Source organism: Theropithecus gelada, chromosome 5, assembly GCF_003255815.1.
Source record: "Theropithecus gelada isolate Dixy chromosome 5, Tgel_1.0, whole genome shotgun sequence".
Classification (NCBI taxonomy): Eukaryota; Metazoa; Chordata; class Mammalia; order Primates; family Cercopithecidae; genus Theropithecus; species Theropithecus gelada.
This window is the reverse complement of record NC_037672.1, coordinates 149,791,721-149,817,623: the sequence shown is the minus strand read 5'-3', so window position 1 is coordinate 149,817,623 and position 25,903 is coordinate 149,791,721. Positions and strand designations below refer to the sequence as shown.

General features: G+C 37.7%; 1 protein-coding gene across 7 annotated transcripts in view; it reads right to left on the bottom strand.

Annotated features, from left to right (window-relative positions):
- ARFIP1 (ADP ribosylation factor interacting protein 1) overlaps positions 1–25,903 on the bottom strand; it is a 123,717-nt gene that overhangs the window by 46,094 nt on the left and 51,720 nt on the right. For all 7 annotated transcript variants that reach the window (XM_025386045.1, XM_025386049.1, XM_025386047.1 and 4 more), the window contains one exon: positions 1,137–1,245. In XM_025386045.1, the coding sequence (XP_025241830.1) occupies positions 1,137–1,245 (109 nt within the window). The remainder of the gene's footprint in view (positions 1–1,136; positions 1,246–25,903) is intronic.

The window sequence follows — 25,903 nt, the reverse complement described above, 5'->3', positions numbered from 1 at the left end:
ATAGATATGAGATGTATGCAGAAAAGAGTTAACATAGCAGGTCTAACTGCCTATCCTTAAAAAGGCTGGCATGCGGGAACTTGAATTTTGGGAGGATTCCCTCCATTGCCAGAATGATTACGAGTGCCTCACTGTGCTTAAGCTGTTTACCTGCAATGTGGCCTATGCTGCTTACCTGCTTTCCTTCTGGAAGTCTAGAATCTTGTTATGTAACAGACAGAGAAACCTATGTGATCAGCTCCCCGTAAAAATCCCAAGCATGGAGTTTCTAAATGAGCTTCCCTAGTTAGCAAAATTTCACATATGTTGTCAGTCTCATTGCTGGAGGAATTAAGCAAGTCCTGTGCGATTAAGCTGGGAGAAGATTCTTGGAAGCTTATGCCTGGTTTTCCTCAGACTTAGCTTATGCACTTTTTGCCTTTACTGATTGTGCTTGCTACTCTCATTACAATAAATCATAGCCATGAGTGTCACTATGTAAGTCCTGTGAGTTCTCCTAGCAAATTACTGATTTGGTTAAAGGAATGTTTAAAGAATAATAATTTGGCAGACATGTAAGAACAGCTTGGAAAAGTCAGAAACTGAGGCAAGATCAATCATAAGATACCACTATATCTCAGGTATTCAATAGCTACACTTTAGGATAGAGAGGTGGTCAAAAGAATGGAGAGAAGGGGTGAAATTTGGGAATAATTAAGAGTAATTAAAATACAAACTTTTAATGAGTGTGGTCTTGGAGACCTTCTATATAAGTAAAAAGTTCATTTTTCTATTTGCTTTGAAATAAGAAATCTGTATTTACGAAAATCAACACTGATTTATAAATTTCATAGTTACAAGTTAAAATAATCTATGTCTACATTTCTGATATAATTTTTGTTTTTATTTCAGTATTTTACAACCAATTCTTAAATAATAACCAGTGATATCATGCACATTGATCTGTTTATATAAAGGAGACTACTGAAATAATTCCTATAATACTTAAATTGAAGAGCAGAAGGATGACATTTATAATCAATGTTTTATCACAGAATGAAAGGCCTTCATTCTTGTGCTTTATTAATAAAGGTAGCATTTGGTGAACTTCTCCCATCCTCCACCCTAGCCATCTTTACAAATATATGGGCTCTTACCTTGAAATGCTCCTGCTTCAATAACCCCCTCTTTGGTATTGTCAAAGCCATGAGATGTAATTTGAGTTTCTGAGAGACCAAGTCCAGATGGTAATGAATGCTTCAAATCCTTAGCAAGAGTTAAATAAAATAAAAAAAACTTTGTAAAAAATCCCACATGATGTAACAGTTCAGAATAATTGTATCCTTTTAATCAAATCATAGATTATTTTTCTCTCTGCTATGCAGTATTCCCTTATGCTGTCATGGCATTCTATAATGATGTATAATCAGCAGCAAATACAGCAAGATTTGTATTAAGTGGTATTGTGTACATCACATACAATACACTTTTATCATTCTGGAATTAAGCAGCAGGCAGATATTAAAATTCAATGTAAAAATTTTAATCTTACTGATACATCAGAAAAATTATTTTAACAAGCAAAATTAAGATCATTCAATTGCCATGTCTAATATGTAAAAGCTGACTGGTGTCTAATATAATCACAATGAGCCTGTCTAATGCATAGTATAAACAAATCACTCACTTGCCATGTTAATTTCTCTTCCATTTCAAGAGGGCTTCTCTGACTTCAATCAGGGTGAGGTAAACAAAACTGTATTTAGATTTACATTGCACAATGAAAATAGTTAACCTAACTGCAAATTAGCCTGTAACAGAACCTTATTATAATAAAAATAATATTCAACACTGAGTCTTAAGAGCTTAAAAAGTATAAAAAGTCAAGAAGCAAAACGTTCTTTAAAAGGCACAATCCTAGTTAAGTATATTCTAAGTTTTTTTTTTTTCCAGAACTTTGTAAATTAAATCTCAGGGCTTAAATAATAATTAGGCAAAAAGGCCAGGTAAAACTGTATAATCACCAGGAAGTAAAGCTGAGGCTACGGTCCACTGGCTTCAAGTGATGCAACAATTATTAATATTGTAGACTTAAATCTGGCCTATCCACATGACTAGAACTTCAGAGAAATCAAACTGAAATGAAGGCATTCAATCTAAAATAAAACCACTTTTCTATTTACCTTTATTAAATTTTCATGGGAATTTCAGGGCTATGACAAGTTAAAAGTAAACACAGCTAGTAAGCTAAATTTTTAGACTGATCATAGTTTGAGATAGCAGATTTTAGATCATAAATATATATAACTAGTGTTATATATTTTTTTCTAATCCATTACACCTTGAGTGAATGGGATAAAGGCACTTTTTTTTTTTAAAACCTAGGACAAAACATACACATCTTAATCAGTAGGTGAAGGCAATATGCAATCAAAAAGGAAAGTATATAACAATTTATAATGTAGTTAAGAATTCAGAAGAGAGAATGATCAGTGTGCATTCAACAGAAGAAAAGTCTTAATGGAAGAGATGGATTCTAAGCTGCATCAATGACCAACATGGACGATATGGAATGCTGGAGGGATGGAATAGGGTTAGGAAGGGTTCATCTTCAACCTAGTAGAAAAACTTTTGGAGGACAGGGTGGGTAGCACTGGGCAGTCATTATCATATTATTGGGATAGCATGGAGGCCAGCAACTAGGCTCCCATGGCCAACGTTGCTAAATGTCTATGTTGCGAGATAGGGGTAAATGAATCAGAAAATTTTGAGTAACGGGTTTACTTGATTTGGTTAAAGGATTGCTTAAAGAATATTAATTTGGTAGACATGTAAGAACAGCTTGGAAGAGTTAGAAACTGAGGCAAGATCAATCATAAGATACCACTATATCTCAGTATTCAAACAGCTAAAGTTTAGGATAGACAGGTGACCAAAAGAATGGCCAGAAGGGATGAAATTTAGGAATAATTAAGAGTAATTAAAATACAAACTTTTAATGAAAATTCAGGGTATAGAGATATGTCAAATATAATAATAAAGTGGTATAGCTAAGATAATATATACTACTGAAATAAGAAGCCCTTTCAGAAGTTAATTCCCATAATCATGAACCGAAATGCAAAGGGATTATTAAATCACTAGCCAAGAAGATTTGATCTTAAACAATCATATCTGCTCTGCTACTGAAGTAAAAATAGTATAGGACAAGTTAAGTGATATGGTTGTATAATTTAACTTGAAAACACCCTATTTTGGAATGTTTGCTGAAGAAGTTTCCATCTGGATTCTAATGTTCTCCTAAATGTACTCCTTAAATGTACTTGATGTTTTTCTTGACCAATGTATAAGCCATCCTCAATTACCCTTTCTTCCTGAAGTTTTTCACTATTTTCAATGTAGAACTAACTAACTTACATATCGTAGAAATACAGTAAGAATGACTTGGTTCATCATCCCTGTACTTCTGAGAAAAGGTATATGCTGTAAATGAAAATAGATAGCTATAAAGAATAGAAACAAAACAGTTCCTAAAGATTAATAGAATCTTCCAGGTGCTAGGCCATAGAGTCATGCTTTTCTCTACTTTGCATCATCTTTGGAGGACTCTCTGGGACTCTATTACGGTCAGGTACCCAGGTCCAGAGTATGCTGAATCTCTATCACTAAACTTCTTTAGTTAACCATGAACATTTATTAGAATACATGATTTCAAATTAAATACATCGAATATAATTTCCATTCTGAAAGGTCGAGTTTTACATTGCTTAAAACTATTCTTACATATTTTCACTAAAACATTTTAAAAACTGAAGTATAAAAAAGCCAATTTGGTTCAATTAAATTAAAAATAGTTTTTAAAATTCCCTCCAGATTCTAACACCTAAGAACGCAAAAACAAACACCCATATACTGACCTCCTACTGTCTGTTAATAACATTTGTAGGCTGTCTATGAAATCTAAAAATCTACCTCATCATAAGTATCTTTGTTTAATTTTAGCCATTTTAGTTTCATCCATTCAATCTTAAATCTCCAATTTTGCAGCTTGGTTTCCTTTTTCTAGCTAAACAAATACCTGTCCAGTTACTGACTAATTTATTATTGGAAATAAATTAAATGGAGGGGATTGTGTCTGGGAATGGCTCCTTTATCCTGTAGTTCTCAACACTGGGATTTCATCACACTGGCAGTGAGATGTGTGTAAAGTGATTTGTTACTAATAGTAGTTGAAAGCAAAACATTTATGAACTTCAGTGTGTAAAGTATTCATATTACCGTAGGTTCAAGGTAATCTCTGTGACTCTTTCATTGCATTTTAGTATGATTTTTGGACTCAGAGATACAGGGTGGAATTTCAGACGGCAAACAAAATTGTTTAGCACTTTGGACATCAGTGAAAATGTCTGAGAACTAGCTCTGATTTCAAATGCATCCATTATTTCAAAAAATAATAACTAGCCCTCATTTGATGAGGCAGTTTGATATAACGGATGCAATGTGGGCTCTGAAGTCATCTCAGATGTACCTGAGTTTGAATCCTGGCTCCAGTCACTTAATGGCTGCATCACCCCAGGCAAGTAATCTGAATTGCTGAGTTTCTTGACTGTAAAATGATAATGTTAAGGGATAATTATTCTTACCTCATAGACAACATACAAAAAGTACACTACAACATCTGGTACTTCAAGTATTAATGTCTTTCTCTTTCATCCCAATTTTTAAATAGAACTCTTCTGGAGACTAGAAGTTGGAATGATGAAAGATTATTTTCTTATATTTAAAACTGACCATTATATCTAAGAATGTATTTTCATATCACTTAGGATTAGTGATTTTTATTTTCTGAGTGACAAAGTCATGAAATCATAAGTATTTTCACCCTTAGTATTATGCTTACAACCCCATCTTAATTATATTAGAGCATGCCTAGATGTGAAACTAACCATATAATTAACTTCTGATATCCAGTGACTTTAAACAGAGCAACTAGATAGAAGTTACAAGTCCGAGAGATCTGTTTTAAAATGTATAAAACAATATCTTTAGTAGAAATAGAGTTTCTCAGTGAGAGACCAAAAATTGTGGGAAAAAAGATATGCTTTAAAGGGGAGGTGATGAGTTTGATACAAAAAGTGAGGAATGTACAGAGTACAAACCAAAAAACGCAAGAAAAGCCTAGCTGGAAGATCATTAAAAGTAAGTACCTTCAGTAGCAAAAGGAATGTTTTCAAACTAAGAGAATTTGAAAGATATTTTGAAAGAGAAATTGAAAGATTTCTCTAAAGAGAATTTGAAAGATAAACTGGTCTTTGAAACAGTCATTGGAACACTTGTGAAAATCCTCAAGACTACAAGCTTGGGAATTCTGAAGAACATCACTCTATATTCAATAAGTGAGGCATCTGAGGAATTCTAGACCCCAAGACACATGATTGGTTACCTACTGTACATAAAATCCAAATCAAACTCTTTCTTTCAAAGAGATAAACTGGTCAGGCATGGTGGTTCACACCTGTAATCCTAGCACTTTGGGAGGTCGAGACAAGAGGATTGCTTGAGCTCAGGAATTTGAGACTAGCCTAGGCAACATGGCAAAACCCCAACTCTAAAAAAATACAAAAATTCAGCTGGGCATGGTGGCATGCGCCTGCAGTCCCAGCTACTTGGGAGGCCGAGGTGGAAGGATGGCTTGAGCCCAGGCGACGGAGGTTGCCATGAGCCAGTTCCTGTGACTGTCCTATAGACTGGACAGCAGAGCCAGACTCTGCCTCAAAAAAAACAAAAACAAAAAACAAAAAAGAGAGATAAACTAGTAAGTCTCTTATATAGGAAAATAAAAATATTGGTCTTGGGTCTCAAATGGGTCTCTCAAAACATTAGATTTCCAACTAAAAGTCTTTTTATCATCTGGTTTGGATATGAGGTTTGGATCAGAGATTTACAGGGCTTGCTCCTTTGAAGATAATCTACAACATAGCAATCCCCTCCAACCCCCACAAAAGAACTCCCTATTCCCCTTACCTTGTTCTATTTTTCTCATAGCAGTGACCACTAAGTGATATATTATGTGTATATCTGTTTATTTTTGTGACCCCTCACTATACTATAGCCGTCATGAGAGCAGGGTTGTTGTCTATTTTGTTTACTGCTATACACCCAGCACCTGAAATAGTACCTGAGATATAGGAGGATCAAATAAATATTTGAATAGATAAATAATGAATTTGTTGAATGAACTAAAGGATTTATGATTCAATGTCATGAAGATTAAGAAGCTGCAATAATAACAGGTTTATTATGAAATATAATTTAATGCATATTTGCTTATTCTTACATTAGACTTTTTGGGCAGAGAAAGAGGTAAGGTACACTCCTTGCCATCTCATTGGAGACAAGATATACATTAACATAAAAGTTGAACATGGTGCCAAAGTAAAGACACTAAGTATCAGAGGAATTCAGAATAGACTAAGTACATAAAAAACAAATAGGAAAGAAGAAAGCACTGCCTGAGCTATGGAACATAAATTATTTATTTACTTATTTTATTTTACTTTTTTGAGATAAGGTCTGGCTCTATCGCCCAGGCTGGAGGGCAGTGGTGCGATCTGGGCCCACTGTAACCTCCGCCCCCTGGGCTCAAGCCATCCTCCCACCTCAGCCTCCCAACTAGCTGGGGATTACAGACATGCACCACCACACCCGGCTAATTTTTGTATTTTTAGTAGAGACTAAAAATACAAAGAGTTTCGCCATGTTGCCCCAGCTGGTCTCAAACTCATGAACTCAAGTGATCCACCCATTTCAGCCTCCCAAAGTGCTGGAATTACAGGTATGACCCAACAGGCACGGCTTATTTATTTACTTATGTATTGAATCAACATCTAATGACCATCAACTTCATGACAGCCACTGCTCTAGACACTACAGACATGGCAGTGAAGGAAAAACAGATAAAGTCCCTGCCCACATAGACTCATGTTCTGGGGGGTGGGGACATAGGGAGGAAGGAGATTGATAGTAAACAAACATAGGTGGTAACAAGTCCTGTAATTAATAAACAAGAAAATAAGTTTTTGTTTTTGTTTTTAAAGGCAGGATAAGAGGGATAGAGAGTGACAGACAAAGGTTGCCACTTTAGATGCAGGATTCTGGGAAGGTCTCTCTGAGGAGATAAATTGTGAAGAGAGTCCTGAACAAAGTGAGGGAGTAATAAGCTGGGTTATTGAGGCACTGGTGTTATTAAACTAAACTATCCTAACTGAAATTAATGTATATTGGAAATATACAAAGCAAGAACTGTCTATATATTACGTCATTTAATCTTGACAAACACTTGAAGTACTTACAGATGAGAAAACTGGGACACAGAAGTATGTCATTTTGATAGTAACTAGCAATATGGTTAGGACTAAGCTTCCAGAAACAATATTAACTGTAATGTATTATAAATGTAAATAGCCATAGGCAATTTATTGGATACTTAGAATTTATTTTAGCTAGTATGTTTTCTAAAAGATTTACTTAAAGAAATGGCTTTAAAAAAACACTATTTCAGAACCTGCCTAGGTTTAAGCACACTAATAGGAATATGTTCTAAAGCTGTAATTTCCTATTGGTACAAAACAAATGAACTGCCTTTATCCCATTCACTCATTTCCTAATATCACTTAAAACCTCTTGTCACAGGACAACACCCTTTTCCACTAAACATTGTTTTGAAGAACACTTAGAGTCAAAAAGAAAACATTTCTTACACTCAATTTTTACTTACTTCCTATTTTTAAACCAAGTCTCCAAGTCTGTTCATTTCACTGAATAAGTGACCTTTAACTTTCTGTTAGTTTTTAATATCTAAAATCAATGGTTTCTAGTTTTAAATATTAGTATTCCTTTTATTCATATTTATATTACTAGAATCTTCCCTTTCTGAAAGACAAATATATCACTTACAAAATAAAATGCTGTCAAATCACTGAAATAATTTGTAAACTTTGCAAGTTTGGTCATTAGGTCAACTATTTTTGGAATGGCTTTCTTGAATGTTGCCTTGCTTAAGTCTTGACAGCTTTTCAGTAGCTTATGTTTTAGTGAAGATAACAGCTTTCCTTAAGGAAAAAAGTACCAAAACACCCCTCAAAATACAAGAAATGTAAAAAACAAAACAAAACAAAAAAAACCCCTAACATCTGAACACAAACAACATACAAATGGCACAGAGTTGTCCTTTGGAAGATTGGTTCCAGGATCCCTTGGATACCAAAGTACATGGATGCTCAAGTCCCTTATACAAAATGCATAATATTTGCCTATACTGTATACACATCCTCTCTGTATACTTTTAAATAATCTCTAGATTACTTACAATACCAAATACAATGTAAATGTCATGTAAATAGCTGTTATACTGTATTGCTTTTAAATCTGTGTTATTTTTAATTGTATTGTTATTTTTTATTTTATTTCATTTTCCCCAAATATTTTCAATGCAGTTGGTTGAATCTGTGGATGTGGACCCTGGGATACAGAACCTGGGATAAAGACAGCTGACTGTATAGGTCCAGAATGGTTATGTTAGATGTATCCTTGGAACTTTATCAGAAAGAACAATACTCATCTGAATCATTCTCCTGTCATAGAATATCGTATAAATTTCTGGAAAAGAGATATAATAGTAGTACTATCTGGGAGCATGGAACTAAGTAATGTGTTACTAAATAGTACACATGATAGATAGTTCTGATTACCTAACTTTTCAAGCAGTTATAGAGATACCTTTCATCTTGTCACCTATGGCCTCTTAGAAGAGACAACGTAAGAGAGAGGCTTCAAGATGGCTGATTAGAGGCATTTCGCACTCCCCTCCTCCATTAAAAAGAACCAAAAGAGTAGATAATCACACTTCGAATACATTATCCAAGACAGACCACTGGAATTCAACAGAAAAGTGACAGGAAATATCTAAAGCAAGGAAGGAGAAGGAAGCAAGGCAACCTGCTCTGGCAGGATCAGCTGGGAGGCAAAAGGAGACTTCCCTATATGGGAAAGACGTAAATGACAGACCCTCAGAAGTCTACATTCCCACTGTGAACTCTTGCAATCCTAGCTACAAGAGAGTCCCTGGACCCTCATGGGCCCTGAAACAAACATAGGCAGCTGCCAGGAGACTGTGTGATGACACTGCCCCAGAAAGGAGGCTCACTCTGGGTCCCACATGCTCTCTGAGATCGAAGCAGATATAGCAAGGTACCATTTCAGAACTCTGCTCCCAACAGACCTCATACTGTCCTGAAAAACAAGAGAAGCACGGACTGCTGGCCCTAGGACTTAGGTGCAAGTGACAGCAGACTACTGCATCCAGGACTGAGGCACAAGCACTGCAGGGGCCGAGATCTGAGGAGCATAGATGTTCCCTATCCACCAGCCTAGGCTGCCGCCAGTCACTAAAGGCAGCACCACCCTCTCTAGTGGAAGTGCAGAATCAGAGCTGTTGCCACCTCCCACCCACACATTCTGCACTCCACCCCTCCCCACCACAGCTAGCACACCTGTATACACCATGGGGGGCCTGAGGACAAGCCTACCCAACCTGGCTTCCCCACCCCCTACAGCTGTGCCAGAACACATAGTCTGGGGACCACAGCACTGCCCAGCCCAGTCCACTACCATGGGCACCTGAACACTCCTCCAGAGGACCTGAGGTTGGACCTACCCCCCCAGCTGCTACCACCTCAGTTGGCACCTACTTGCATGCACTCCCTGAGGGCCTGGAGAGTAGTCCGCCCAGCCCATCATAGCCACTGCCAACACCTGTGCACACTACTCAGGACCCAAACGGTCATCTGCTACTGCCACTGCCATTGCCCACGCTATGCTGGCTGTCTAGAGGTCCAAGAACCTGCCCACCTGCCTGGCCCACTGCTGCCACTACTGGCATCCAAGTAAGCCATCTGGAGGCCCAAAAATCCACTCGCCTGGACCCATTAACACTGGTGCCAGCATATACCATGCTGGGGCCAAAGGACAGGCATGCTCAGCCCACCACTGCTACAACTGGGGCCTGAAGACTATCTGGGGCCTGACATCTAAAGCAAAACTTCACCACAGCTTCCACTAATAACTGTATACTTAATCCACTGAGGAAAATCAGATACCACTGATGCTGTATATAGCCAAAGAAATTACACAGAGTACACTACTGCATGCACAAGAATCAAAGTCAAAGTAGCCTACTCACCCAACACCATAGATACAACTTCAGGAAAAAGTCCTCCCCTACAATAGCAAATTCAAACTAATGGAGAAACGGTTAAACCAGGTATCAACGTAAAGACACAAAAAACATGAACAAGCAAGGAAATATAATACCTCCAAAGGATCACAATGATTCTCCAGCAACAGATCCCAACCAAAAAGAAATTCAGGAAATCTTGGAAAAAGAATTCAAACTACTGATTCCCAAGATGAAGATACAAGACAATTCTGAAAAACAATAGAGGGAAATCAGAAAAACAATTCAGGATATGAATGAGAAATTTGCCAAAGAGACAAAGATCATAAAAAAGGAAACAGAAATTCTGGAATTGAAGAATTCATGGCTTGAAATACAAAATACATTCAAAAACTTCAATAATAGACTAGTTCATGCAGAATAAAGAATCTCAGAACTTGGCTGGGTCTGGTGGCTCATGCCTGTAATACCAGCACCTTGAGAGGCTAAGGCAGGTGGATCACCAGAGGTCAGGAGTTTGAGACCAACCTGGCCAACATGGTGAAACCCCATCTCTACTAAAAATACAAAAATTAGCTGAGTGTGGTGGCACGTGCCTGTAATCCCAGATGCACAGGCGGTTGAGGCAGGAGAATCGCTTGAACTCGGGAGGTGGAGGTTTCAGTGAGCCAAGATCGTGCCCCACTGCACTTCAGCCTGAGTGATAGAGTGAGACTCAGTCTCAAAAAGAAAAAAAGAAAAAAAAAAAAAAAGAGTCTCAGAACTTGAAGACAGGTCTTTTGAAAGAACCCAATCAGAAAAAAATAAAGAATAAAAAAGAATGAGGAAAGTATTCATGACATGAGACAACATAAAGTGACCAAAAACGAATGAGGAAACTATTCATGACATGAGACAACATAAAGTGACCAAATATTCATATTATTGGGGTCTCAGAGGGTGAAGAGAGAACGAAAGTGTTAGAAAACCTATTTAATAAAACAATAAATGAAAACTGTCCAAGTCTAGCAAGAGATTTAGGCGTCCAGATACAGGAGGTTCTCAGATCACCAAACTGATACAATATAAAAAGATCTTCTCCATGGCACATTATAGTCAAAATGTCCAAAGTCAACAATAGAGAATTCTAAAAACAGTAAGAAAGTGTCTAATCACCTACAAAGGAACCCCCACAAAGGAACCACTACCAGTGGATTTCTCAGGAGATAGAGGCAGGAGAGAATGGGATGATATATTTGAAGTGCAGAAAGAAAAAAAACTGCCAGCCAAGGATACTATATCCAACGAAATTACCAGGAGGAGAAATAAAGTCTTTCCTAGACAAGCAAAAGCTGAGGTAATTCCTCACCACAGACAGGCACTACAATAAATGCTCAACGGAATGCTAAACCTGGAAGCAAAAGGACATTTTACCATCAAAACACATGAACATATAAAACTCACAGGTAAAGCAAACACATAAATGACAAACAGAAAAGACTCAAATGGGACCACTACAGAAAACCACCAAACCATAATGAGAAACAATCAGGCAAAAAGAAAGGAACAAAGATTATACAAAATAACCAAAAACCAATTAACAATATGAGAAAAAAAACCATACCAATAATAATCTTAAATGCAAATGGAGACAACTGTAGCTGAGGACATTACAGTCACTCAAATCACTCCCTATTGTCTGCTGGGGTTCTTTACTAAACAAACAAAAGTTCTTCTAGAAGACAACCCTACTGTCCTATAGGTAAAACAGGTGTAAAATCTGAAAAGCACTAAGGCCTTCCTATGCCTAAGCTGCTACTAACAGAAGGAGCCTAACTGAAAACGATAAAAATAGGTTCAATTCCAATTCTGAAGAGAACTATCATTCCAACACGGTTTCACAGTTAAATGCAAAACAAAACGATATGGGCTATGTGAGAGGAATTTATGACTTGTGAGATAATACTCGGGATTTTATGAGTTTGTTGACTGTTTTCAATAAAATACTTATTCTCTAAGTAACATAGTTCACCAAAATTTTATATATGCTTTCTTTATATAACTTTTAAATTTCTTTTCCTTTTTTTTTTTTTTTTTTTGAAATGGGAGTTTCGTTCTGTCACCCAGGCTGAAGTGCAATGGTACGATCTCGGTTCACTACAACCTCCACCTCCCGGGTTCAAGCAATTCTCCTTCCTGCACACACTGCCATATCCTTCTAATTTCTTTTGTATTTTAGTAGAGATGGGGTTTCACCGTGTTGCTCAGGCTGCTCTCAAACTCCTGAACTCAATCTGCCGGCCTCAGCCTCCCAAAACGCTGGGATTACGGGCATGAGCCACTGCACCTGGCCAACCCTCAAATTTTTTAAGTGTATCAGTTTTGTAAGTCTGTGCCTAGCTTGGCAACTTTTAAAGTATCTGCTACTGAATTTACTCCTATATTTTCCAGAATATATTTCAGAGACAATGAACCCATTTATAATTAACAACGTAAAATTCCTAATTTGCATTTTTATGTTGCTGACATTCAATTCAAAGTTTAACACTTCACAAGGCCAAGCTTAACAAGTGTACAATAAAATGGCGTAAACCTGAGTTAACCTTTTATTCAAGCTTTTAGGATAATGCTGGATTATTGAACAGTTTTTAAAAATATTTTTCAAACAATTAAGCTAAAACAAAATATGCTTTTGGCAAAAGCTCCAAACACGTTTTTGTACATTTTGAGTTCTTTTAAAAGAATACAAAGTAATATCTGTAGTAATAGCTTTCATAAAGCTGTGAAAAATAATGTCTCCATTTTGTATATTTTAATAGAGGTTATTATAATTATGACATTAAAAACATAAGTTTAGAACTTTTTAGCATGGTAATACTTTTGAACTGAAGTTAGTGTAAAACCAACACGTGAAGAACACAAAACGTTCAGCAAATTTGTTTTAAAATATGTATCCTTGGCCGGGTGCGGTGGCTCAAGCCTGTAATCCCAGCACTTCGGGAGGTCAAGAGATCGAGACCATCCTGGGTAACACGGTGAAACCCCGGTTCTACTAAAAAAAAAAAAGAATACAAAAACTAGCTGGGCGAGGAGGCGGGCGCCTGTAGTCCCAGCTACTGGGGAGGCTTAGGCAGACAAATGGCGTAAACCCGGAAGGCGGAGCTTGCAGTGAACTGAGATCCGGCCACTGCACTCCAGCCTGGGCGTCAGAGCAAGACTCCGTCTCAAAAAACAAACAAAAAAAGTATCCTTGAGAATGTCCTAAGTCTCACTCCTCTTCTGCCATTGATGACTGAACTTGTTTCCCATGCCCATGCCTCTATTACTGTCAGCCCCGCAATTAATTCTTTAAACTGTAGCCAGAGACAGCTTTCTAAAATGCGAACCCAACTGAGACACACCCATTTTTATAGCATTTAGTGGCTCTCCATTGCCTTTTAGGTAAACACTAAACTCTTCGATATGGTTTTAAGGTTTTGCAGGATCTACTATCTACTTCTCTCTCTAGCCTCATTTCTCACACACCTGCCCTCACATTCTCCATTCCAACATGAATTTCCAGTTCTATGGTCTCACACTTCCTTCGGGTTGTTACAGTTGCTTCTGATGAGAATATTTTTCACCCTTTATCTGGCTAGGTCATCCTTCAGACCTCAGTTTATATAGTAATCACTCAGGTAATCTTTCCATGCTCCTACCAGTACTCAGACTATGCTATACTTGGCTTAGCATAACATTTTTCACATGGTATTAAAATTAACTCGTCTGTATTCTCTCTCCCCACTCTGAAGACCGTATGCTAAGATCAGGGAGCTTATCTATCTTGTTCACCACTTGTATTCTTGACATCTAGCACAGTGTCTATTACTTTATTCAGCAAGAAATTTTCTCAATAACATCTCATCCTTCAAAATGGACAAAACCTTCCAAAGCATCTACATAATACATTTTTTTAAAGAAACAAACTGAAAAACTTATGTTAAATGTTTGATGAATTCTGTTAATTTAAAATCTCCTTTGTTAGTTTAACAGTTAGCTGTCTATAAAAAATATTTGCCAGAAGCAAAGCTACTATTAGAACAGCCTCCACATCCCCAGTTCTGTAACATTATTAACCCTCCTTATAGTGGCCTCTCTGCTTCTCCACAATTATCTTGAGTTTTATAAAACTGATTATCTTCCAACATTCTACTTATCAACATTCTATTGTTAGGAGGCAGGGTCAGCATTTTCTAAGCTCTCTATTGGTACTTCTAAACAACCAGTTCTCAAACTTTAATTTCAGTAGGAATCACTTGAGGATCCTGTTAAAAATGCAGATTGCTCTTAGCTGCCTGTTGTGATTCTCACTGAGTTGGAATGAGAAGCCCAGAAATCCAAATTTCACAACAAGGAAATCAGGTGATTCTGATGCAGGCGATCCTTAGTCTATTTTGAGGAACTGTTGTAGAGAACTGCTTTCCATTCTTGTGCAACTCTGCCCCTATCCTACCCCCGTTTCCTGTGTGTAACCTTCCTCACTGCCCTCGTCCCCACCTCAACACTGTCATCTACCTTCTGTCCAATCAATTTCAAATATTTATTGAGGGCTTTGGCACATCTAGGGCTTCTGCTTCATCCCTAACTCTCACCATTAAACTGGGTGTTTCTAACCTCTTGCATGTTGTTGGGCACATTTTCAGGAAATGTTTATAGATGTTCAGTTAGCAATTCCTTCCAAGCTGATATATTAGCTGTCTAGGCTGAAAGTTTTCCTAGATCATTAAAAATACAGTCCACTAACGTCATGGTATATAGTAGGTTGCTATATTTTAAAATATAAATTGTAAAACACTTAAAATCTGTTCCATGAGCTTGCCTACCTATGTTGATGCAGAATGACAGGGGATAGTAACAATGATATGTAAAGGTATGTGATTTTATTTTCCCTCAGAATACTTGCAGAAATGCCTAAAATTGGTAATCTGGATCAGGTTTGGGAATCTGTCGTTGGACAACATGCCAAAAAAGTGTCAGGGCAGATAAGACATTTTAGACTTAGTATAACCCAATCTATACCTTAGTCTCAGATTTCAGTAACATCTTCAACTCTAATGCCTTTCATCTTTCATACTGCATATTCCACTCAGGCAACCTAAACTCAAATTGCCACTCTTAGACCTTGTCCTCATTTGGGAAGCAACACTTCTAGACTCTCATTTTAATAAGTTTAATAAGTCACTTTATGATCACAATATCCTCCTATATCTTATTCCATCTAATCAAGACAGTAAATCTCCTAACATTTTTATTAATATTTTTTCCATTTTACCACCAGGCACATACACACCCACCACAGACACACAATTTCAATCTTCCTTTCTCCCTCTGTCTCATTCAATCATTCAACAATATTTAACAAGAACTTACAGTACCTTTTGGTGGTTCACTGCCCACCCTCTTGGCCTCACCTACTTAGTCTAGATTCTAAGTAGTTCAGAAGCCTGAATCATGTACCAACTTGCATCAAAGAAATACTGAATTCATTCACATACTATCACTGTGGAAATATTTATATGTATCTACGTTCAAAATAACTCCTCCAAGAAATTTACGAACAACATATTCCTAATAGCTTTTGTTTATAAATAAGGACACACTCTCAGATTATAATTTAAGACAGATAAGCCTTCAACCTTTCATTATGAACTGTATTTTCAACAGGACTCTCAATCCAGAATTAATTTAATGTATATGTATATTAAAAATATACTTAAAATATTAATTTGTAGTAATAGTATTAAGAGTATAGCCTATAGCTGAAAAGCAAGCAGTATTAAAATGAATCTAGATTTGCATGGGTTAAACAATCCTTGAAAATCATTTGCCATCATCTCTAAAAGGGACCAACATACATATTAGGTCAAAACTGGCTCTCTGAAAAAGTCCCCATCAAATCATTATTGCCATTGACAGCTACCACATTTTTTAGGTGTGAGTAACGTGGAAACATTATAACGTGGAAACATTATATTGCATTCCTACATAGAATGGAGACAAACTGTCATCACATGCTATGAGAACTCTAGGGTAGGATGGCTGAAGTAGAAAAGATGTCAACTTTTAAGTCTATTAACTAGAATTCATTCTTTTATTGAGCAACTATTATGAACCATAAATTGTGCTGTGTATACACACTATCTCTGACCTAACAGTGATTGCTTTTCCAATCTCTTGGGAAAAGCAGATAAATAAGTTACAACATGTGACTGGTAAGGGTAGGAGTTGGAGGAACAGTGTTCCAACAATTTCTTGTATTTCTTTCCCAAATCTTCTCCAGATTGTAGTGTATGATATTGCAGACTGCTAAGTACAAGGGAATGAAGAAATGACTTAGTTCAACAAAATCATTAAAAATTAAAACAATAACAACAAAGACTCCACACTCACAAACCCAAATACCACATGCAGCGAAATTAAGGACACAAGATGCATCAACTGTAAGATTACAATATCTCTTCCCTGGTTTTTCAGAGAAGTCTAAAAATCTGGTTTCTAGTCCTCGTACTCGCTTACATGAATAAACATTCATTTATTCACCAAACATTTATTAAAAGGCCCTCTTTGGTAGTACATGCCAAAAACTGTTACCAAACCCTGGAAGTAAGGTAATGAAAGAGAGTGCTCTTGCACTCACTGCACTTATAGTCAAATCACATAAGCTTTTGGTACACCTATTTAATTAATACTGGGTAATTCCGTAACAACTTCAAGGGCCTTTTTCCTCCATTGTAAAATAACATAGTGAGACTCAGAGATCTCTAAGATACTTCTACTGAACGAATACTCTGTGATTTAACTTAAAACTTAGAGGTGGGAGGTTCTCAAGACTCAGGGAACCTGAGAACCCTTATGCAGGGTTCAGGGGGTCCTAAGCTCACTAAATCTGAATGCAAAATTTGGTAGGTTTGTGTATGTACGTTTTCCTAGAGAAAGCGTTCATAGGTAAAAACACCCTAAATTTGTGGATTTTTGTTTTGGGCCTTCCACAGGAAAAATTCCATTTGAACTAGGTCTAATGAGGCAACGTCTTTAAATCTACCAACTATAAATTAATTCACAAGAAGTTTCAACCATGTGGAGTTAATATGATTTGCTTCCGCTCTTAAACTCATGGTATGAGTTGCAAATTTCTAATTAATTTTGACCAGCACTATAACAGCATCCATTACAAATACTACACACAGTTTACAAATCAGAGTAACTTGAATTATTTAGATTAAATTTTACTAATCTTTTTGAAAAGACTAATTTTTAAAAGAATAAAATTATTCTTTTAAGAATAATTTTAATTTTTATTTTCTAAATAAAATGCATTTATTTAGAAGCAGAAATATTTTTGCTGTAAAAAACTGAGATAATACTAAGATAAGTATCCTCTCCACGTCTAGCCATTGCTGCCCCATCTTAATAAAAAGAGGACACCGGGCACAGTGGCTCATGCCTGTAATCCTAGCACCTTGAGGGGCCAAGGCGGGAGGATCACCTGAGGTCAAGAGATTGAGACCAGCCTGGCCAACATGGCGAAACCCCGTCTCCACTAAAAATACAAAAATTAGCCGGGCAGCCTGTGGTCCCAGCTATTTGGGAGGCTGAGGCACAAGAATCACTTGCACCCAGGAGGCAGAGGTTGCAGTGAGCCGAGATCGCACCATTGCACTCTGGCCTGGGGGCGACACAGTGAGACCCTGTCTCAAAAAAAAAAAAAAAAGGAACAAATCTAAAAACATTAACATACGAGGCAATGACTAAACTGCTAGCAAAGGGATTTCTAGGACGAAATTATCTCTACACAAATGTGAATGTTGAGTGTGAAGCTAACCAGGGCCTCTCTCAGGACAGACTAAGAAAGAAAGTAAAATGGAAAATCCAAACATCTGCAATGAGAAACACAAACAAGAACAAAAAAAAATTGTAATTTCATTGCCTGTGCCACAGTGACACCAGCTGGTCAGTCAGGTTATGACAACGTAATATGACAACGTAACATGACAACCTACCACCTTGATTTCATGCAAGACTAAACTTTTAAAAGTGTATTATGCATTAAACAAAAGACATTATAAGATTTTAAACAAGTATAAAAGAAAGATGTATATAAGTAAAGTACCTCAGAAAACTTTGGTTATGATCCAGTTTTACATATGAGATTCTCTTCACTGGTCTATAAAATATATTAATATACTTATTTTCTCTATAAATTTTATCTCTATTAAAATAGAAAAATGAATTTGGAGTTAAATGCAATTTTCCTATTTATTCTTCAGAAAAATAAATGGGGAAAAGTAAGCCAAAATTTAGGTAAACAGATGCTTAAAAGATCTTGAGGGTAATTTATTCAAAATAGTCAAATGATGTTTCTGAAATACTGTTTTCACTCATGGGTTAAGAAAGCACATGGCTGAGTTTTATTTTAATTCAAAACTATTAAATATGTAAAGGACTCATATGCTCTTTGTGTGTGTGTGTGTGTGTGTTTAATGTCACCCAGGTACTGTGCATAGTATTCAATAGTTTTTCACCCTTTGTCCCATTCTCTCCCTCCCTACTCTAGTTGTCCCCAGTTTCTGTTCTTGCCATCTTTAGGTCCATGAGTATCCAATGTTTAGCTAGCACTTATGAGTGAGAATATAAGGTATTTGGTTTTCTGTTCCTGTGTTAATTCAGCAGGAACAAAAACAGGTGGATGGCCTCCAGCTGCATCCATGTTGCTGCAAAAGACGTAATTTTGTTCTTTTTTATGGCTGCATAGTATTTAATGATGTATATCTACCACATTTTCTTTACCCAATCCACCACTGATGGGTACCTAGATTGATTCTATGCCTTTGTGATTGTCAATAGCACTCCGATGAACATACGAGTGCATGTGTCTTTTTGGTAGAATGACTTATTTTCTCTTGGATATATACCCAGTCATGGGATTGCTGGGTCTGATGGTAGTTTTAAGTTCCTTAGGAAATCTCCAAACTGCTTTCCACAGTAGTTGAACTAATTTACATTGCCATCAACAGTGTATAAGTGTTCCCTTTTTCTCTGCAGCCTTGCCAGTATGTGTTATTTTTTGTCTTTTTAATAAGAGCCATTCTGACTGGTGTGAGATGGCATCTCATTGTGGTTTTGATATTCATTTCTCTGATGATTAGTGATGAGCATTTTTTCATATGTTTGTTGGCTGCTTGTATGTGTTCTTTTGAAAAGTGTCTATTCATGTCTTTTGCCCATTTGTTCAATGGGGTTTTTTGCTTGTTCAATTGTTTAAGTTCCTCATAAGTTCTGGATATTATACCTTTGTCAGATGCAGAGTTTGCAAATATTTTCTCCCATTCTGTAGGCTGTTTACTCTGTTGGTAGTTTCTTTTGCTGTGCAGAAACTCTTTAATTAGGTCCTACTTGTCAATTTTTGTTTTTGTTGCCACTTCTTTTGAGGATTTATTCATAAATTATTTCCCAAGGTCAATGTCCAAATGGTGTTTCCTAGGTTTTCTTCTAGGATTTTTCTAGTTTGAGGTCTTATCTTTAAATCTTTAATCCATCTGAAGTTACTTTTTATATATGGTGAAAAGTTGGGGTCCAGTGTTATTCTTCTGCATATGATTATCCATTTATTCCATCACCATTTATTGAATAGAAAGTCCTTTCCTCATTGCTTATTTTTGTTGACTTTGTCAACAATCAGATGGCTGCAGGTGTGATGCTTTATTTCTGGGTTCTCTTTTCTGTTTCATTGGTCAATGTGTCTGTTTTTGTACCAGTACCATGCTGTTTTGGTTACTATAGCCTTAGAGTATAGTTTGAAGTTGCAAAATGTAATGCCTCCAGATTTGTTCTTTTTGCTTAGGATCCTTTTGGCTATTTGGACTCTTTTTTTGGTTCTACATGAATTTTAGGATAGTTTTTTCTAGTTCTGTGAAAAAAATGATACTGGCACTTTGATAGAAAAGCACTGAATCTGTAGATTGCTTTAGGCAATATGGCTATTTTAATGATATTGATTCTTCCAAACCAGAACACAGAAGGTTTTTCCATTAGTTTGTGTCATCTGATGTGTGTATTTTTAACAAGACCAGATACAAACAGAAATAATTAACTTGTATGATGTTGAATTTCTTTAAGGAGGTGAAATAGGTTATTGTTTTTATGGAGGCTTGCCCATTGATAAGGTTCATATTCAATAAGGAGAGACCTCCAACACAACCTATGTTTTCCTTTTCTGCCTTCCAATAGGAAGTAAAATAATTGCAAGGGAATCTTTAAAAAGAGAATTTAATATAAGTCAATCAGTAAATTCACAAAGGAGGAAGTTATTGGCTTTGAATAAGCAAAGAACTCATACTGGTATGTTGCAGTTTAATTCACTTTATTCTAATAAAACTTTTTATTGTAAATTTAGCTCCAGATCGACTGCAAGAACAAACCAGCAATCCTGAGAGGACCCACAGACCCCCTGAAGGAAATGGACTGCTCCCAGAGAACCAGGAAGACATCCCAAATACTGTGATTGCCCCAACTACGGAAGTGGGAAAGGGAGAGCCTCCTCTCCCAAACACGTACTCCCACTGGAGAGGCTGAAGGTCTGTTTGTGGGAGAAGTTTCTGACTTTACCTAAAGCTGAGTCAGTTTAGAGAGCCAAGAGAAATACAGGGGTAGAGGAAGCAGCGGAAAGGCCCAGGGAACTCGCTGGGTCCCCTAGCAGGCCATTCCTGCCTGGCACCACAGGGATCCATCAGGAGGGTGACCAGAGGAGCAGGGGGTAAAACTCCACAGTGAGAGGGAAATCTCCAGCTCAACTTTGTAACAATTTGAACAGCGCTAGAAGCCTCCTGGCCAGAAGTTGGGGGATGGCACAAATCCAATGTGCAGACTCCACAGGCCATGGAAGAACCAAGCCCTCTTTCGCAGCTGGAAGCCAGGTAGCCTGGGTCAAGTTTACAAGCCCATCACGCTCTCTGTCTCGGAAAAGACTCAGGGCTGTTAGGGGGGTGGCACGGTGGGAGTGAGAACAGCCCTTCAGTTTGCGTGGGAGCTGCGTGAGGCCTGTGACTGCCGGCTTTCCCCCACTTCCCTGACAACCTGCATGACTCAGCAGAGGCAACCATAATCCTCCTAGGTACACAATTCCAGTGACCTGAGAATCTCATCCCCATCCCCCACAGCAGCTGCAGCAAGACCCACCCACTGCTAGTCTGAGCTCAAACACAACTAGCCCTGCCCCCACCTTCCTACCCACCCTGGTAGCTGAAGACAAATGCATATACTCTTGGGAGTTCTAAGGCAGTGCCCACCACCAGTCCCTCTCCACATTACTACAGCTGATGCTTTCTGGAAAGCACCACCTCCTGGCAGGAGGCCAACTAGTTAGTACAAAAATACAGCATTAAACCACCAAAGCTAACGACCCTCATAGAGTCCCCATTGCACCGTCTGCCACCTCCACTGGAATAGGTGCTGGTATCCATGGCTGAGAGACCCATAGATGGTTCACATCACAGGACTCTGTAGACAACCCCCAGTACCAGCCTGGAGCCAGGTACACTCTCTGGGTGGCTAGATCCAGAAGAGAGACAAAAATCACTGCAGTTTGGTTCACAGGAAGCCACATCCATAGGAAAAGGGGGAGAGTGCTACATCAAGGGAACACCCTGTGGGACAAAAACATCTGAACGACAGCTTCAACCCTAGACCTTCCCTCTGACAAAGCCTACCCAAATGAGAAGGAACCAGGAAACCAACCCTGGTAATATGACAAAACAAGGCTCTTCAACACCATCCCCCCAAAAATCATACAAGTTCACCAGCAACAGATCCAAACCAAGAATCCTTGATTTACCTGAAAAAGAATTCAGGAGGTTAGTTATTAAGCTAACCAGGGAGGGACCAGAGAAAGGCAAAGCCCAATGCAAGGAAATTCAAAAAATGATATAAGTGAAGAGAGAAATATTCGAGGAAATAGATAGTATAAAGGAAAAACAATAAAAAATTCAGGAAACTTTTATGGACACACTTTTAGAAATCCAAAATGCTCTGGAAATTCTTAGCAACAGAATTGAACAAGCAGAAGAAAGAAATTCAGAGCTCAAAGACAAGGTCTTCGAATTAACCCAATCCAACAAAGACAAAGAAAAAAAGAATAAGAAAATATGAACAAAGCCTCCAAGAAGTCTGGGATTATGTAAAACGACCAAACCTAAGAATAATCGGTGCTCCTGAGGAAGAGGAGAATTCTAAAAGTTTGGAAAACATATAGAGGAAGAGGAATAATCAAGGAAAACTTCCCCAGCCTTGCTAGAGCTCTAGACATCCAAATACAAGAAGCACAAACAACACCTGGAAAATTCATTGCAAAAAGATCCTAGGCACAATGTCATCGGGCTATCCAAAGTTAAGACGAAGAAAGAATCTTTTTTTTCTGTAGTTGAAAGATTTAATAGAGTGAAAACAGCTCCCATACAAAGGGAGGGGACTCAAAGGGGGTTGCCACTGCCAGCTCGAAGGCCTGGGTTTATATCCCAATCATTGTCCTTCCTGCTGTGCTCTTAGGCAATAGATGATTGGCTATTTCTTTACCTCCTGTTTTTGCCTAATTAGCATTTTAGTGAGCTACTCTCTGATTGGTCGGGTGTGAGCTAAGTTGCAAGCCCCGTGTTTAAAGGTGAATGCAGTCACCTTCCCAGCTAGGCTTAGGGACTCTTAGTTGGCCTAGGAAATCCAGCTAATCCTATCTCTCAGTCCCCCTTCTCAACAGGAAAACCCAAGTGCTGCTGGGGAGGCTGGCCGACGACTGCTCTGATTCCTGCTGAATTGGGGTGTGGTAAGGGTTGTGCAGTTGAGATTTCCTTGAGAGGGGTGCCTTCGATGTCATTAATATTGGAGCATGGGCTAGCAGGCCGGTCCAGGGGTAGAAAGAATCTTAAAGAGCTATGAGACAGAAGCACCAGGTAACCTATAAAGGAAAACCTATCAGATCAGCAACAGATTTCTCAGCAGAAACTCTACAAGCTAGAATGAACTGGGGCCCTATCTTTCACCTCCTCAAACAAAACAATTATCAGCCAAGAATTTTGTATCCCAGGGAAACTAAGTATCATATATAAGGAAAGATACAGTCGTTTTCTGACAAACAAATGCTGAGAGAATCTGCCATTACCAAGCCACCACCACAAAAACTGATGGAAGGGGCTCTAAATCTTGAAACAAATCCTGGAAACACATTAAAACAGAATCTCTTTAAAGCATAAATCATACAGGACCTATAAAACAAAAATACACATTAAAAAGCAAAAACAAAAAACAAAAGTACACAGGCAACAAAGAGCACAATGAATGCAACTGTACCTCACATTTCAATACTAACATTGCATATAAATGGTCTAAATGCTCCACTTAAAAGATACAGAACTGGCCAGGCACAGTGGCTCATGCCTGTAATCCCAGCATTTTGGGAGGCCGACGGGGGTGGATCACAAGGTCAGGAGATCCAGACCATCTTGGCCAAAACAGTGAAACCCCATCTCTACTAAAAATACAAAAAATAGCTGGGCGTGGTGGTGGGTGTCTTGTAATCCTAGCTACTCGGGAGGCTGAGGCAGGAGAATCACCTGAACCCAGGAAGTGGAGGCTGCAGTGAGCCAAGATTGTGCCATTGCACTCCAGCCTGGGCAACAAGAGTGAGACAGGGTCTCAAAAAAAAAAAAAAAAAAAAAAAAGGATACAAAGCCAAAGAATGGATAAGAACTTACCAACCAAGCATTTGCTGCCTTCATGAGACTCACCTAACACATAATGACTCAGCTAAACTTAAAGAAAAGGCATGGTAAAAGGCATTTCACGCAAATGGACACCAAAAGCAAGCAGGGGTAGCTATTCTTAAATCAGACAAAACAAATTTTAAAGCAACAGCAATTAAAAGAGACAAACAGGGACATTATATAATGGTAAAAGGCCTTGTCTAGCAGGAAAATATCACAATCCTACACAAATATGCACCTAACACTGGAGCTCCCAAATTTATAAAACAATTACTAACAGACCTAAGAAATGAGATAGACAGCGACACAATAATAGTGAGGGATTTCAATACTCCACTGACAGCACTAGACAGGTCATCAAGACAGAAGGTCAGCAAAGAAACAATGGATTTAAACTATACCTTGGAACAAATGGACTTAACAGATACATACAGAACATTTCATCCAACCACCACAGAATACACATCCTATTCAATGGCGCATGGAACTTTCTCCAAGATAGACCATATGATAGGCATAAAATGAACTTCAATAAACTTAAGAAAATTGAAATTATATCAAGCACCCTCTCAGATCACAGTGGAATAAAACTGGAAATCAACTCCAAAAGGAACCTTTGATACCAAATACATGGAAATTAATAACCTGCTCCTGAATGAGCATTGGGTCAAAAATGAAAAAACAAGGTGGAAATTAACCTATCAAAACCTCTGGGAAACAGCAAGGTGGTGCTAAGAAGTGCAAAGAGGTGCTAAACGCCTACCTCAAAAAAACTGAAAGAGCACAAACTGACATTCTAAGGTCACACCTCAAGGAACTAGAGAAACAAGAACAAACCAAACCCAAACCCAGCAAAAGAAAGGAAATTACCAAGATCAGAGCAGAACTAAATGAAATTGAAACAAACAAACAAAAATGCAAACGATAAATGAAACAAAAAGGTGGTTATTTGAAAGATAAATAAAATTGACAGACCATTAGCAAGAAAAGAAGAGAGAAAATCCAAATAACCTCACAAGGAAACAAAACAGGAGATATTACAACTGACACCACTGACATACTAAAGATCATTCAAGGCTACCATGAACATGTTTACACACATAAACTAGAAAATCTAGAAGAGGTGGATAAATTTCTGGAAAAATACAACCTTCCTAGCTTAAATCAGGAAATATTTGCTACTTCGAGCAGATCAATAACAAGCAGCGAGACTGAAATGGTAATTTTAAAATTACCAACAAAAAAAGTCCAGGACCAAGAGAGATTCACAGCAGAATTACAACCAGAAATTCAACAAAGAATTGGTACCAATCCTTTTGATACGATTCCACGAGAGAGAGAAAGAAGGAACCCTCCCTAATTCATTTTATGAAGCCAGCATCACCCTAATACCAAAACCAGGAAAGGACATAATCAAAAAAGAAAACTACAGACTGATGTCCTTGATGAACATTGATGCTAAAATCCTTAACAAAATATTAGCTAATCAAATCCAACAACATGTCAAAATGATAATCCACCATGATCAAGTGGGTTTCATACCAGGGATGCAGGGGTGGTTTAACATATGCAAGTCAATGAATGTGATAAACCACATAAACAGAATTAAAAACAAAAGTTAATCATCTCAATAGATGCCAAAAAAGCATTTGACAAAATCCAGCATCACTTTATGATGATATTAACTTTATCAGATATATGGTTTACAAATATTTTCTTCCATTCCATAGGATGCCCTTTCATTTTGTTGATTGTTTCCTATGCTGTGCAGAAAGTTTTTAGTTTAGCGTAGTCCCACTTGTTTATTTTTTTGTTGCCTGTGCTTTTGATGTCATATCAAAAAATCATTGCTAAGACCAATGTCATGGAGCTTTTCCCCTGTGTTTTCTTCTAGAAGTTTTATAATTTCAGGTCTTACAGTTAG